Consider the following 15771-nt stretch of genomic DNA (forward strand, 5'->3'; position numbering starts at 1 on the left):
TGATACTTTCATGGTTCAGTCCTCTCAAGTTCAAGGCTGCACAGAAACAGAGGAAAGGATAAATCCAGCCTGAAGAGCCAGCAACTCAGTTAAAGGCAGGAGAACCAGACAGATTCAGTCAGACAGCCAGCCCACCTTGCATGGAGCATCAGTCAGTGATCTCTGCACTCTGGTACTTATCTTTGTCCAGTATTTTAAGACATGGAGCCAGAGGAAGGCTTAAGGAATGATTTGGAGAGGAAGATGACAGGTAGGATTGCTCCTGACTGCAGGCAAACGATGGGTGAGGCGGCCTCTAGAATCCCTCACAGTCCTATTTGCATGAGTCAGTGCTCTGAGTTTGTTCATCATGCATATGAGGTGTATCAGGGGCGTGCAAAGGAGCTGCTGGCTTGAAGTGTGGAGGTGTGAGTGAATGTGAGAAGCGGGGAAGGAAGCAATGAATAGCAGGGAATGGCCCCAGCTAGAACACTTGTCCTTGCAGCTGAGATTCCAAGAGTTATGGATGCATCAGCAGGCTAAAGATTAAGTATCATTGCAGGTAAGTTCAGAGAATCACAGAATTGTTAGGGTTGGAAGGGATCTCTGGAGATCATCCAGTCTAATCCCCTTGCCAAGGCAGGGTCACCAGGGCAGGTGACAGAGGAACACTTCCAGGCGGGTCTCGAATGTTTCCAGAGAGGGACAATCCCTGGCAGCCCGTTCAGGATTCCTTGCAGCACCGGCCGCTGTTCCCAGCGCAGCTGGCAGGGATGGGGCTCAGAACCCTTGCAGAGTGTGACAGCCAGAGAGATCGGACCCGTGCTGGCTCAGGGTGCCAGCCCTGTGAGTGGGGAGGAGGTGCCACAGTTCAGGGCTGTCAAGCAAAGAGCAGCCACGGCTCGGACAGGTTTCGGCTGAGAGAGATGAGTGAACACAGAAGGTGGAGGTATCAGGAGTTGGGGGAGATGTCCTGGCGACGCGGTGGGATGGCCCTTGAGGACACAAGGCGGGTAAGTGCTGGCCCCGAGGCAGACGAGGAGACGGGTCGGCGGGGAGAGGATGAAATTCCGCCGGGCACGGGGGGTGGGAACCGGCACCGGCGACCCGGCGCGACGTCGAGGCGCGGCCACGCGGCGGGGCCGGCCGGAGAGAACTACGACCCCCAGGGTGCCCCGCGGGGCGGCGCGGGGACGCGCCTGCGCAAGGGGGCGCGGCGGGTCGGAAGCCCCGCCCCCGGCGGCGGCGGGCGGCGCTGCGGTTGGGCGGCGGCGCTGCCGCTCAGCGCGGGGTCGGGGGTCAGAGTGCGGGCGGTGAGTGGCGGTGCCGGGCACTCGTGGTGCGGAGTGCGGGGCGCGGGGCCCGGCCGGGCCGGGGCGGCTCCGCCGCGGAGGTGGTGCGGGAGGCGGGCGGTGGCTCGGCCTAGCCCTGCGGGGCCCGGCCGGCGCGGGGGGCCCCGCAGGCCTGGCGGAGACGTGGGGCCGCCGTGGCCCGGGGCGGGGGGTAAAGGCCCGGCGCGGAGCGGGGGCGCGGCCCGGCCCCCCACGGCGGCGGGGCTCGAACCGGGGGCGTGGGGCTGCGGGCCGGGCCGGGCCGGGCGGGGCAGGGCAGGGAGGGTGTGCCGGTGCCGGTGCCGGCCGGGAGCGGCTCCGGCCCGAGGGGAGGGCGCGGGGTGGCGGCGCCTCGTCCGCTCGACGCCCGGGTTGCCGGGCCCTCCGCGCCCCGGTGCGGCTCGGAGGGGAGGTCTTGAGGGTGGCTGTGGCAGCAGTCCCCCTGATCCCAGCTGCAGCGGGATCAGTTGCTTTCAGGGCTTGAGGAAGGGAAAACAGCCCGTCTGCCCAGGGGATTGGCACGGGCTGAGCTGGAGACAGCAGCAGCAGCAAGGGTTTTTTAATGTCTTGGGATGTGGAGGTTCATAGGTGTAGGTAATGAGGGAGTAGGAGGTTTGTTTTGGTTTTCTTTGTCCCTATATTTTTTACCCTGCGAGACTGAACTGTTCACCTGTCTCAGATCTGGAGAGTGAAGTAAACTTGAGAAAGCTTAGGAGTACAGTCTGTTTACTTGTTTTCTGAGTGGCAGTAGGAATTTCTTCTCCTTTTCTTTTCTTGCTGCTCTGCTGTTACAGGTGTTTCTTCCAAACTAAGATGTATGGATAGGTGTTGTCATTTACTGCTGATGCTCTGTCTTTTACAAGTCCTGTGTCTGGTGGATTTACGTGGTCATTGCTGGCCTGTTTGCTAATAAGTGTGACATTTGTTTCACTACTTCTTTACTTACCTAGTTTCTTTATTGAGCATTTGGTTCCAGAGATGGTAGATTGGCAGCTGCTGTTTAGTGGGAACTCTTGATATTCTTTCAGCTGTGATGCAAAGGGACCAGCAAGTTTTCTACTATGTTAATGCTTGCACATGTCTCAGGAAGGATGAGGTATACAGGGCTTCAGGAAGGTACATCTCCAAAGCACTTGTCCCATCAGATGCTGTTAACAGCTGTTTGAGGGTTTTACCTGATTTTTTTCTAATGGTAACTTGAATAGATTTTGTCCTGTAGTGTATTTTTGCAACATTGTAGCATCTCATATGGCTTGATATTAAAGTTGTCATTTGAACTTCTATCCAAGAATGAATTATTCTGAAATTCAGTAGTATGTTAAAAGTCTAGTTGATTAGTCCCCTCTATGTAGGCTTGGGAAATTTGATTTCAGATGGTGTTTTTTGCTTCAGATATTTTTGTTTCCATTTTGAAGCATTGAATTCTGCCCTTTGCAACTGAATTTTCACATTAATTTACAGTGTGGACTAAATGCTTGTTTTATTTCAAAGAGTGGCCCTGTGGCCCTTTTATGCATTCTTGTCCATCTCAAACTTTGCGTTGCTCGACACGAATAGTGTGTTTGGTTTGGGTTTTTTTTTTGTTTTTTTTTTTTTTTTTTGTAAAGTTAGTGTGTCTAGACAGATTTGAGTGGTACCAAAATCCAAAAGAAGAAAGTGATTAAAGCCTTTTAAAAAATGCCTATGTGCCTGATGCTAAATAAAGAAGACCTTGGATTGAATAAACACTGATAGGACCTAAAGTTTCTATTCTGCACTTAAGAGATACTTCAGTTTGCTTTCTTAAGAGGGCCTGATTACAGCTGGTTTGGTGCTTACCTTGTTTTGATTCTGTTAACTTTGGTAGGCCTTGATTTTATTTTTTTTCCCAACCCTCTTAAATTTTGGAAATAGAGTTCTGGAAAATACTTAAATGTGTGAAGTATTTGCATTTTACCCTGTCTCTCTGTCAGTCCTGTAGCCACCTGCAGTGGAGGGCCCCAAGACTGTAGAGTGCAGGTGTGGTGACATCCAGGTAAATGGTGCAGGGCTGCCCACTGTGCCTGGGCTTACAGGGGAGCATGGAAGGCTGTAAGCAGCTGTGCTTTTGTCACAAGTCTCTCTTGGATCTGAAGCAGGTATTTTTGCTAGAAATGGTCCTGCTGAGACTCCTGGTGTTTCACTGTAATAGTGATGAGCTAACATACCACTAGGGTGTCATGGCAAGCAGGGGAATAAGATAAGAACTGGACAAGTTGAGGCTGTCAAGGCATAACCTAGAGCAGAGGTGCTGGCTGTGCTAGGGACCATTTGGACCATTTCCCTTCCCTAAGAGAAGTGATCTCAGCTGGCCTGAGGCCAGCTGAAAAGTTATGTTCTTCCTAGATGTGTTGTATAGGTAAAGCTACTTCTCTTTCAACCAATTTTTTTTTTTTTAATTTTTTTTATTTTTTTGGTTTCAGCTGTATTTGCTACAATCAATTTTTTTTTCCCTGTGGTTGAATATTAGGGTATCCATCTTCCCTGGCAGATTTTCTGGGCCGAGACTGGGTTGTGTGGAAACCATGCCCCACTGTAGCTGCTACCTTACTTGGAGCCTTTGCCAGTGTACCAAGACACAGCTTTGCCAGAGTACTGGCTTTCGTATAACACCTTTGGAGCTCATTTGTGAAGATCAGAAATTACTGGTGTATTGACCAATGCAGATCTTGTTTCCCTGAATTCAGGCTGAGATTCAGTTGGCACTCTCAGGTGTTAATCTTCATTTTTCAGATAATGAAGGTGTGCAGCTATATAAGTGGTTTGAAAACTGTGGCATTCATGTGTATGAAAATGAAGTAATTATGTCTGCCAGATACCATTAAACAAAGGGTGGCCTACTCTGTCTCCTTTCCACTAAATTAGGCCAATGTGCAATAGTAGCTTTTACTGACTAGATGGGTAGTAGCTAGCTAGATCTCTAGCTCCTGGTGCTGGGAGCTGTGCTGAGGATTGAGAGCACTGAAGTGCCATAAATTTCAGAACTTATCTCAAAGACCAGGGCTGGAAAAGTTTGAATGAAAACTAAGACATGTTGTTTTTTGACAGCAAATGGATTGACCATTGGAACGAGCTGTCTGAAGGTAGAGGGCAACCTCCATTCTTCATGCTGCAATTCAAGGCCAGAAACTTTTCTGAAAGATGTTCAAGCCTTTGGGCTTAACTAAGGAAATGGAAACTTTAGGGCCAGCATTACATAAGGTTGAGACCAGATGGTCTGGTGGGCTTGTGAATTCAAGTTTAATGTGTCTATTCTGCTAGAGCCAAGATAACTTCTCTACTCTCTGCAAAGTGCCATGTCATCCCAGGTGTCTCTGTCCTGGTCTGAGTACATGGTTTGGTGAGCAGCTGAGCTGACCAACAGCCCCAATGGCTCATCTCATTCCTGCTTCTGCCAGTGGGGGCTCATCCTCTTCTTTGAGCTTTGGTATTCATCCAGCCTGGCCCTGAGCTAATTCATCTCACTAAACCAGCCAGAAACTATCTTGTTTTAATTGTGTTTTTTTTCTGGCTGTGTTAGTCCTTTTATAGGTTCCTGTGGTTGAATCTGCTCCCAGAAGGGCCAGACAAGCTCAGCAACTGGTGTAACATAATCAGCAGGAGAGCAAGACTGAGAGGGAAGAACAGGCCTGCCTCCTTTTGGCCTCCCAGAACTGTTGGCTTGGTTAACCTCATTTTGTGTAGTTTCACACTGGTGCATTTTCTTATGGCTCCCAGGCAGAGGCAGGAGACTGGACTAGAGGATTTTTGGTCTGATCCTGTGCAACTGTTCTTTTCCTTAATAGCAAATCTGTTCTTCCTCTTTGGCTTTTGCTGTATGTGTCCCTGTTACTGCTTCTTTGTTTTAATTTTTGTTCTTTCCTTTCTCTACATTTCTTCTAAGTGACCAGTCCTTTGCTGTGTGGAACTTCTTCAGACTCCAGCTTAGACCCGTTTGCTCATCTGCAGTTACTCTTGGAGAAGGTTTAAAAATACACAGCAAAGCCTGTCTTAGGAGACCAGTCAAGGAGCTGACGAAAGTGGGTTGCCTAGCAGAGGTGGCCTAATAAAATTGGAGTGGAATTGTACTGTGCATCTTTGGGACGGCTTCTGGGTGGTCTGTTCAGACAAATTCGTGTCCTGCTGGTGTGGAGTCTCATGTGGGTTTCACTGTGTTGTCAAGTGAACTGAGATGTGTTTGTTTCCCAGCTTTGTAGGGTGCCATAGCTCCAGCAAGTGCTTCCCTAAGTAATCAGCGCCTTCGGCCTTGCACATTGTGATCTCACAAGCCATCGCGTCTGTGATGTCACAATGGAAGAGATTCTGGTGCTCTGACATGTGTGTTCGTGCCTTTGACAAATCAGCCAAGGAACCCAGCGGCAAGAATGAGCTCAAGAAATGGGAGAGACCTTCCTTTACCCAAGAGTGCCCTCCATCCTTTAGTCAGCCTTTTCCATGTTCACTTACCTCTTCCATAATGATCATACAGAGGGAGACTAGTGCCTGTTCAGGGTGAATTATTTTTTTCAGTTGACCTACCAAGACGAATGTTTCTCCCAGATGGGCAGTTGCTCAGCTCTCCTCCTGTACCCCTCATTCTTTTCTGTTTTTCCCCTCACTTGTATTGCTTCTAATTTTAGACTGTAAGTTCTTGAGAACAGGGACCTCCTCATCTGTAGTGGGAAGAGCCTGGGTGTGATTTTGGAGTACTGTAAAAACAAAATAATGAATGCCAAGTTGTATCTGAGCTGAGTAATGATGGGGCAGCATATAGACGTGCCGTGACATTACAAATTTTCCAAAACACAGGCGTGGTTGTCTAGCAGTGCTGGAGACAAACCCAGCCAAACGTGAAGGGAGTGCAGCCATGAAGTGTACTGTTCTCATGTTCAAGTGATGATACTGTGAGGTTAACAAATTAAAGAAAGAAGCAAATCTACCTGTCTAAAATTGTGTTACTTTATTAAACAGTTCTAAAAGCTTTGTCTTTTGTTATTTGTTTTACTTTATGTTGGTTGGTTTGGTTTTTTTTTTGCAAGTTTGAGTGCTGAGAGTGGATAAGCTGGTCATGTTCATAGTCTCTTGTTTCCTGCCTCACAGGCTAGCCAGGTGCTGTCATTTTTGTACTGGAGTTCATCTAATGAAATATTTGGGTTTAGGTTAAGGTTGATTAAAAAACACCCTGAGTTATCCCTATTGTTCTTCAGTTATATTTTCACACAAGTGAAATATGGGCTCACATTTGACCTCTGAGTAAGCATTTGAACAGTTACCAAAATTGAAGTCCTGCATTTTTTGTTATACTGTGTTCCAGGTGTCACTAAATGTGTGCAATTTAGTTCTACAGAAAGCATCTCTATTACCTTTTTGTTCCTTCCATAATTCAATAAAATAGACAAACCTGACTTACATTTTTGATTGGTTTTTGTTGCTCTAGCCTTGAGTTCAGTTGTTCAGTTGTTGGAGGCCAGGAGTCACAGCTGCCCCTACCCGGGTTTTGCACAAATAATAAACTGAAGCATTTTACTCCCAGAACTTGCTTGCTTTTATTTTTTTATTTCAGTTTCTCTTGTAGTTTAGCTTAGTGGGGGGTTTTCTTGTTTGTCTTCTAATATGGAGGAGGGCTGTCTTGTCATAACGAAGTAATTTCACATGTAAGTGAAGGCTCTCATAAAATGTAATTTCTTGGGTCACCCTGCCAATGTGAAGTTAGGTATTCTCTTCCTGCCCCTTCCCTACTCAGCTTATGAAACTGGAAAGTAAAAGGAAATATTTTGGGCTCAAAAGCTAACTGTTATTTTAATTAGATGTAGTTGTAAAAAGTTCATATTTATATTATGTGCCAGGGTCATTAAGCTCAAGTTCTTAGTAGGCTAATTTGTCCTTCCATTGATGAATTTGACTCTGGAGCTTGTGTGGTGCACATCTCTGTGGCTTTGGGGCTGCCCTGCAGGCAGGGAATGGCATTTGCACTGCCCTGCTGGCTCTTGTCACCAGCATTCTTCACATGGCAGGAGTTTCCTGTCGTGTTCCTTGCTGCTTTGGTTGTCCCTAAGCAACTTTCCCAGTAGGAAGCCTGGCGTGCAACAGCCGCCAGTGCAGATTCTCGCTTCACACTCAGTGGGGCCCCTGGCAAAGCTGATGGCTACAGCTGACACTTGCCTTTCTCTTGGCTTTCCTTCCTTACTGGCGATCAAACTGTTGGGCTTTTGTACCATGTGCTTGGACTGCTGAAGAAGCAAGAGCTATGGTCAGCCTGACCTTGTCTTGGTACTTGCAGCTGATGTCCAGAGAACATTTTTTTCTGAATTTATTTTTAAAATATAGATGCTGATTTTAGTCAGTACTGTCATGTGGAACACACAGTGTTACACAGCACAGAACACAAACTGTCTTCCAGCTGAAACCCACCACATACGGCCATTTCCCATCTTACTGGGTGTAACAAATGTAAAGTGCTGTCACATTTTCCTAGGTCTGTGTACAATCTGTCAAAATAATTCCTGAGGTCCAACCTCAGTTCATGGTCCCATTACATTTCATACGTATCTGTGTGAGGAATTTGAGTTGTGTGATATGAAATATTAACCTAGTAGGGTTGACTGCCAGATGTGACAGCTTGCACTGTCTGAGATTATAATCTGATCCTGTGTGTATAAGAAATATATATATGGTGTTTTATGTAGGTTTGGAAATGGAATCACTGAACATGTGGATTTATATGGCTAGAGCTGGGTTTTTAATTTTTGAAGCTGCATTGCTTGCATCGTTTTCTCTCGGAAAAAAGTACAGGATAATTACTAGTGCTTTGCATTGTCATAACCATTATAAATGCTTTACATGACATCTAATAAAGTGTGTTTGCTCACCAGCTATCTTGTGCTCTGAGGCACTCTGACCTTGCCAAAGAAGATGATGTGAGGTCTTCCCAGGGCACCCAGAGCAGTGGCTGGGTAAACATACCGTTAAAACTTCATTTGGCTGAAGGTGCAGAGTTTGCAATGGGGTTGCCCTTGTTTGTATGCTGCCTGTGTAGGGAAATCCACATGCAATACCCCACTCATGCACCTTTGTTCAGAGCACTGCTCTCTCTGCTACACAGGAGAGTGGGGAGGGAGGCTGATTTTAGCATGGGTCCTGTTGCTTGACGTGGACCACTGCAGAAATTGTTAGTGTAAACAAGCACTGGATGTTGGCTGTTAATTTCCTCCATAGATGTCACATGGTACTTTTGTGACCCTGACCTGCCATGCCAGGGTCTAGCAGGGTGCTGCTGTGTCTGCGTGGGGACGTGCCTGAATCCTGCTGAGGCGGCTGGTTTGCCTTTGCCATGGACTCAGTGGCTTGGAAACCTCTGCACCACTGTGTGTAGTGCAACCCAGCCTGAAGATTCATGGAGTCCATGTCAGATACCTTGGTCTTGCCAGTTGAGATACATTACAGAAGAGATCTTGCTGTGGGTGGGCGGATAATACATGTTTTATTGCCTGCATTTGATATAGGGGTTGAAGCCTGTCTGCCTCCCCCACTCCAACTGTGTGTTTTATTTGATGCAGTAGGCTAAAGACCAGGTTTTCCTGCAACTAATTTACAAGCTGCTTTATTCTGAGAGATTATATTTGTTGTGATGGGCCTTTAGACTCATGGTAGTTAGAAGATTTAAAGCATGTATACCTTAAATATCTGTTATCTGGCACATGTTAGAAGAAAATATAAGTAACTTCTATTTGGCTGTAATGCATTTATTAATGACAGCCAAAGCTGTAGATGAAAAGGCAATTGGTCGAACCGAGCCCCTTCAAGATAAATGCCATGTTGGGCTCTTCATTTTTGGTTTTGCAACTTGAGTTTTCAGTTTTTGAGGTACCTGCTGTCTGGCACAGTGCTTTAATAAAGCAAACAGCTTCAAAACATGAAAGCCTTGAGGCAGGGGCAATGCATATATGTTGTGGAATTGGCAGTGTGGGCATTGGCTTGGTCTTAAACATTTCAACTTCTTTGATTTTTGCCTTTCACTCAAAAGCTTGGAAAGGGAAGGTTACCAAATGCGTGTTTACTCGGAGCACACAACCTGCTTAGCTGCAATTATCTCCTAATCTGGTCCTTCCGAGTTTCTCTGGTCTCGCAGGTAAATACAGATTTAGGCGTTATTCGAGGCATATTATTTACCTCATTAAGTGTGTGTTTTGGCACGTGCATTATTTACCTGACGGACTAACGGATGGGAGAGAGCAAATGCTGTCTTTTGTGCAAACAGTGACTTTGTTCATGAGCAGCAAGTCCCCATTTTGCTGTGGCCACTTTGTCTCCATGTCTCATGGTGGGTGTTTCCAGCCCTTCGTGGTAGAGCAAAAAGACAGCACAGGCGTGGGGGGCCATGCTCATAAAAGGGCAGGTGGGTGGCATGGACTCCATCAAGTGATGAAGTTCTTCCACAAGCAGTGGGACCAGCTGTGGGGATAGATTTAAATATCTTACATAGCTTGGTGTGTGTGTATATATATGCATACACAATTAGAGGGGGCACTCCTATCCTTGTTTAAGAGGACTGAGTTGGTGCAATTTGCTTCTTATCCCTGTAGATCTATTAACAGCCCTGAGTCTTGGATAATGACAATACTGGTAACTTTTTCCTGCAAAGTTTTAGAAGAAAAGTAGCAGGAGGGGAAATCCAGGTTGTTGCAACATGGATGATGCAATTTATTTAATAGTGTTTGTTAAATGAAAGTATCAGAAGGTGATGGCTGAGTGAGGTATTTCTTTGGGAGGAAAACTGTAGCCTATAGAGTCCTGCTTGCATTTTACACTTCCTGCAGTACCTGCTTGTGATTAGTTGAACTGATAGCTTCCTCTGGGAGAAATACCTGAAATTAGAAGTGGAGTGTAGCATTAAAATCACATCTCTGAGAAACCTTGTATACAGAGCAAATGAGAACTTTCCTGGGGAGGAGCCTTCCATCCACCAGCCACCTGGATTTGTAATGGAAATGCCATGTTTTGGTGGAGCTGGCAGATGTTTCAGGGTCAAGCTGTTTGGATAATTTGTAGTGTTGGTTTGTGTATTGCTGTGTTTAATTTTTACCATGTATCAGAAACTGCATTGTATGTGAAAATATAAAGGGCCTCAGAAATTTCAACAGGGCTTAGATTGGATATTCTGTGTTTTAGTTGGTTTGTGTTCTGTTCTGCTATAATGAGGTTCAGCAGCGGGGTGTGATCTGGTGCCTGGAGCCATGACTGTTGTGTATCTCATAGTTCTTAATTTAGAGTAATTTGCAGAGGTTAATTTTTAGTTGCCTGTGATTCTGGACACCTTTAGCTCAATCCAAATGTCCTCTGTTGTGCTTAGAGCAGGTTACTGTGTTATTTCAGGTTTGTGATGCTGGAGCCTCCACCGGAAAGCACAAAGGGAATCCCTGTCAGAGGAGGACAGTGAACAGATACCAGTAGAGATGAGATGTAGGTGTGCATGAGTAACATGAGTCTCTCTTCAGTTTCAGATGCCTCTGGATGTTCAATGATAGCACTCCTCCATACTGGAGCAGCAAAGTTTCCCCCAAACTTAGTTTCAAGGTCAAGACAAGCTGTGTCTCCCCTCTTCCCAGCTGGTGTTCTTGAAGGGTTCCACTCCATCGTAAGCAGGAAACTGGCGTCCCACGGCTTTGGAGCTTCCATGGCAGCAATGTCATCCTTCCCTCCACAGAGATATCACTACTTCTTAGTGCTGGATTTTGAGGCTACATGTGATAAACCGCAGATTCATCCTCAGGTAAATAGTTAATCATGTTAATTATTGCCTTGCAAGTTGCTGCTGCTTTTCTGAGAGGTAAAAGCAAAAACACAGTGCTGGCTCACTAATTTTTTCTGGTTTGTCCCACCTCCTTTCTGTTGCTGATTCTCCAGGGCTCTTGCCAGTCACCTGCTGTCTCAGGAGCAATGCTGGGACTGTGTGGTGGGAACGAATAAAAGAGTCTGATTTCCATCGAGGAAGTGACAATTCGTGTGTTATTGAAAACAACTTTAAGTCATGTACACTTGTCATTTGTCTGAACTGGGAAGGGTCTAAAAGTTTTTGGCTGGAAACTTGCATTAATAGATGACAGCCGTGTTTGATTCTGCAAGGGAAAATTGTACCGTTGGTAGCAAACAGCTTTAGGAAAAGAATATTTTGAATGATGGGAATATGTGCAACATAATGGTATTTTTAAGTAGAGAAGAAAAACAGTTTGTAGTTCATTTCAGCAAGATCAGATATCTTGCCTGGGTTTTCACTCTAGAGTGTAATGAGACAGGAAGAATTCAGCTTCAGAGAGATGTTCCAGTGCTCTATCCCTTGAGACATACAGAGATCCAGATGAAGTACAGAACTTTTCTGTAAACAGTTCATCCATAGTACTGTAGAGCAGATTAGTAAAACTAATCTCAGTTGTCATCAGGATAGGCCTAGGTTTTTAACTGGAAAACTGTACTAAAAAGAAAAAAAGCCCCTGATATTAGTTTGGTAGCGAACAAACAGAATTTCTGGATCTAAAGTGGACTCAACCTCCTTTGCCAAGTAATTGGTCTGCATGTGTTGGTAATACTTGCATTGGGTCACAACAAGTTCCTTTTGCTTTGTTTAAACTATATGAAAGGCTTAAGCAGTTTTCAGCATGGTGTCTCATTACTGAAGTGACTCAATGCAGTGTGTGCATTTCCCAGTGCCACTGTGGTTTCCCTTGCACTTGTCCTAACAAAGGGTTGCTGCAAGTTGGGATCAAACTTGACTCCTGTCTTCCCCAGTAGTGCCTTGGTGGATGCTGCCTGTTCTTTGTGTTTCTTGAAAAATGGATAGCAAATTCCCTGCTCTTTGGCTGGCTTTTTGTGGGAGGCTGTTGTGGCTCTGCATCCAGTTCTACTAGCAGGCTCTTAAGTGCTCCCCAAGTGAGATATCAGGCTATTTCCTGCATGCTCTGCCTCGGGTGCACAGACCTGTCAAAGCTGTAAATTGGGTCTACCTTGTCCCTTTGGATATGGGCTTGGTCTGTGCACATTTTGATGCAAAACCATGATGCATGGGGAGCTAGTTTACAGCTGGCAGTAAAAAGGAGCATGAGTGGAATATGATTACTACTGTTTTAAGGAGCTTTGTCCCCAAGTCCTTGCCAGAGAAAGTAATGGTCTGGGCCAATGCAGATCTGCTATATATTTTGTTGGTGAGATAGCACCTTTAAGGTGGAGATGTTCTTCAGTGTTGTTTTTCCAGTCTGCTGTGTTCAGTGCCTGTCTGCATCATATAATGTGTTGAAAGGACTGTCAGTCCCTTACATCCTCACCAACAAATTAGTTTGACAAATAAATAAATTACTTTTGCTACATGGGTCTCAATGTAGCTGGAAAGGCTGAAGGTGCCTGCCAAAATCCGGAAACGTTATAAAATGAGACTTCAGTTGATGCCCTTACCTACCTCTTAGGTCTTTGCTGACCAGCATGGCTTTTGTCCTCTTCACTGCTAGGCTGTATGTCATGGTGAACAAACTGTGCCATGCATTTCAGTGGTGTTTTCTGCAAAGTTTTAGTGACAGAATCTTTCACTGCAGGATTGATAGACAGGTTTTGGAGGTTTGGTCTGAGGTCAGAGGTGGGAGCTAGAAATGGTCATGTGCTGATCTTCACTGTCATACTGATAATTTTTTTTGCTTTTATTTTAATACCTGCAAAATAAAAAACTAGATACAATGAAATTCAAATGCAGTGGGATTTGATGAGAAGGCTGTGTATAAAGAGCTAAGCTAAGCTGTGATCCACAGCTTTAAGTGGGTAGGCATAGCTGTAAGTTTAGCCAGTTCAGTCTAAAAATCTTGCAAGAGTTCACTTGCCACCATACAGCACATTTCACATTTCTCACTCACTGTTCTTCAAAATATTCTGGCTTCTTACAAGAAACTATTGAAAGAGCTATCTTTTTATGTACACTAAGATGTGTGACTGCCACATCTGCTCCCCCCTCCCACTGTATTTACTCATGCTCCTCTGTAACTGGCAGCCTTGCTGCCTTTATCCCTGGGGAAGTCCTTCATTCTCATTCGTGAGCCCTGAAGTCCCCTTCATTTCCATTCCCTTTCACATTGCCCGATCTCTCTCTGAGGTCTCGTGGTATGGCCTCTGTAATGGGGATCAAGGAGGGTCAAGGACAGTGGTATTCCCCTGGGAAGCCATCTGCATTGTGGCTCTGGTGGCTGAGGCTGCTGGCTGAGTGCCTTGTGGCCGCTGCCCTGTGCTTTACCACTCACTCCTGTGTCAGGCATTGAGGGTCCTTCATGTTCCCTACACCCACAAAGGAGCAGGAACATCCTTGCAGCTCTGACTTCTGACTGCTTTCAGAAAATACACCCCTCCATCAGTGCTTGTTTACATACATGTAGAAACTGCCCAGCTTTATTGGTTTTCTGGATGTATGCATGAATAATGGGACCATCCCAGAGAGGAAAGAAGGTGTGAGGGGTTTTAACTGCACAGTCTGTGTCATGTAGTGTTTTAGCCAGACAAAGGTCATTAGGGGTTGGCAGCAAGAGATGTTTATGGCGGCCTCTTGCATCTCTTTAAAGCTTACCTTGTGCCTTTGGAATGTGATCTGAAGCCCAGTGGGGTCAGTTGGGAGCTGTCATTCTGCGGAGGTCGGTGGACCCTGCACAGTGGTGGTGTATTTAATTTTTCAGCTCTGAGTTTTTTCTTTTACTCTCTGGTAAGAGTTTATAAGTACCTGCTTTTATACGCTGTCAGCCCATAGAGATGGATACATATGGAGCTTTAGCTTCATGAGAAGATGCATTAATAAGTGGGAGTCTTGCTCTTTTATCCTTTTGTCCTTGTAGACACCAATGTTTATGATGGTCAGTGCTTTCAATGACTGTGTTAAGCAGCCCCACAGGCTCAGATCTGTGGCTGCCTTTATTAATGCAGTAAGAAGGTGCCTCTTTCAGTCAGCAAGCCAAGTATCTTGCCTTCAACTTCAGCCGAGTGGATGAAAATAAGTGATTTGTTTTAAATATGAAAAGTCTGATGGTAGAAATCAGATCTGTTCAAAGCTGAATTTGAAATTAGCTTTCTATATATGATGTTAATCTCTACTCTAATTTATTAAAGCCACTTAAATGAAAATCAAATAAAATTCAAGCTCTGTATGTCTGCTGCCTGGAAGTGTAGAAGAGCATCAGATCTCTGACCTGCTAGAAGGAGCTGAATCTAGGAGTAGCTGAGCTGCTAAATGAGCTTTTGGTAATGATAAAGTTGCGCTTTTTTCAGCTCAGATTCACTCAAATTGGCGATCATTTGGGAAGTAGTAATTCGCCTCTTTCAAACTCTCTGTAAAAGGAAAATATGAAACGTTCAGATCTTCTCATTGCTGAAGAAGGTTGTGACCAGAAGCAGAAGAATAAATTGTTTACAGACAGTGTTTTCTGTGTCCTCCTAAACAGTACTTTTTAAATGCAAAAATATCTTGATTTTTTTTTTGTTAGTGTATCCTAGATACTTCAACTCTGTTTAGCATGCATTTAGATTGTTATTTTGGGAGAATTTTAAATTATAATTGCTGTCAGATAAAACTGGATATACTAATAAATATAAAACATCACTCACCATTTCAACATAAAACCATAAACACTGACACATACTAAACAGATGTTCAGTTACTAATTTATTTTTGGTGTTCAAACAAATCTGGATGATCATAGTACATACTGTGATTGGCAAAAGTGTATTAACAAATAGAAGTCAGTCTTTCTGTAAGATAATATTTAGTACAAATGCAGGAGAAGGTTATATCAGATTCGGTGTGTATTTCCTTGAGTGCTGCTGTAAAAAGCATTACATGTGTTTTCCCTTGAACATCAGTCTCACATCCAGCTCCCAGTCACGGGCAGGTGCAGCTGGAGTGGCTGTGATGATCTGTACAGCTGCCTATCCTGCTCTATCCATGATCTTGTTACCGCAGCAGGGACAACTGAGTCGTGTGTCTCTGCTCCTGAGCTGCTGTGATTTATAGACTGACCTTGTAATGGGAATGGATGCTGATTTCCACCAAATTTAGGCCATATCAACAGTTGTGCAGTCCCTGCCAAGCTCTCTGTGTAGGGTGACTAGATAGAGGATAGAGAAGCTGCCTTGGGAGCCACAGCTGAAGGTACTTTGTAGGAGGAATATGTCCTTGAAATCACAAACTTGGTGCAGGAGGAGGTCATGGAGGAATCACTCATCTGCTGGGTAGCAGGCTGCAAGGTACCTTCTGTGTGCTTTCCACATCGTTTTCTGTGGAGACTGCACCAAGGTAATCCCAGCTGAAGGCCAGGATGGGAATGCAGGTGTCTCACACAGTAACAGACATTGTCACAATCCTACCCGGAAGTGGATAAAGGACCTGTGTGCGCCTGTGCCTGCCTGTTCTATCTAGACATCCCCACGTAGCAGCTTTCTTCTTGCACTG

The 15771-nt window shown here is 45.2% G+C and overlaps 1 protein-coding gene across 4 annotated transcripts in view; it reads left to right on the forward strand.

Annotated features, from left to right (window-relative positions):
- The first annotated feature begins 378 nt into the window (after positions 1 to 378).
- The window catches only part of ERI3 (ERI1 exoribonuclease family member 3), a 129566-nt gene continuing 114173 nt past the window's right edge, over positions 379 to 15771 (forward strand). Inside the window, exons 1-2 of one of the 4 annotated variants that reach the window (XM_009088657.4) lie at positions 379 to 541; positions 10802 to 11076. In XM_009088657.4, the coding sequence (XP_009086905.1) occupies positions 10825 to 11076 (252 nt within the window). In that variant the 5' untranslated portion in view covers positions 379 to 541; positions 10802 to 10824. Of the gene's footprint in view, positions 542 to 1201; positions 1319 to 10801; positions 11077 to 15771 lie in introns of those variants that run through there. The other 3 variants (XM_030226326.2, XM_030226327.1, XM_050977562.1) reach the window with 3 other exon arrangements.

The sequence above is a fragment of the Serinus canaria genome, chromosome 8, assembly GCF_022539315.1.
Source record: "Serinus canaria isolate serCan28SL12 chromosome 8, serCan2020, whole genome shotgun sequence".
NCBI lineage: Eukaryota > Metazoa > Chordata > Aves > Passeriformes > Fringillidae > Serinus > Serinus canaria.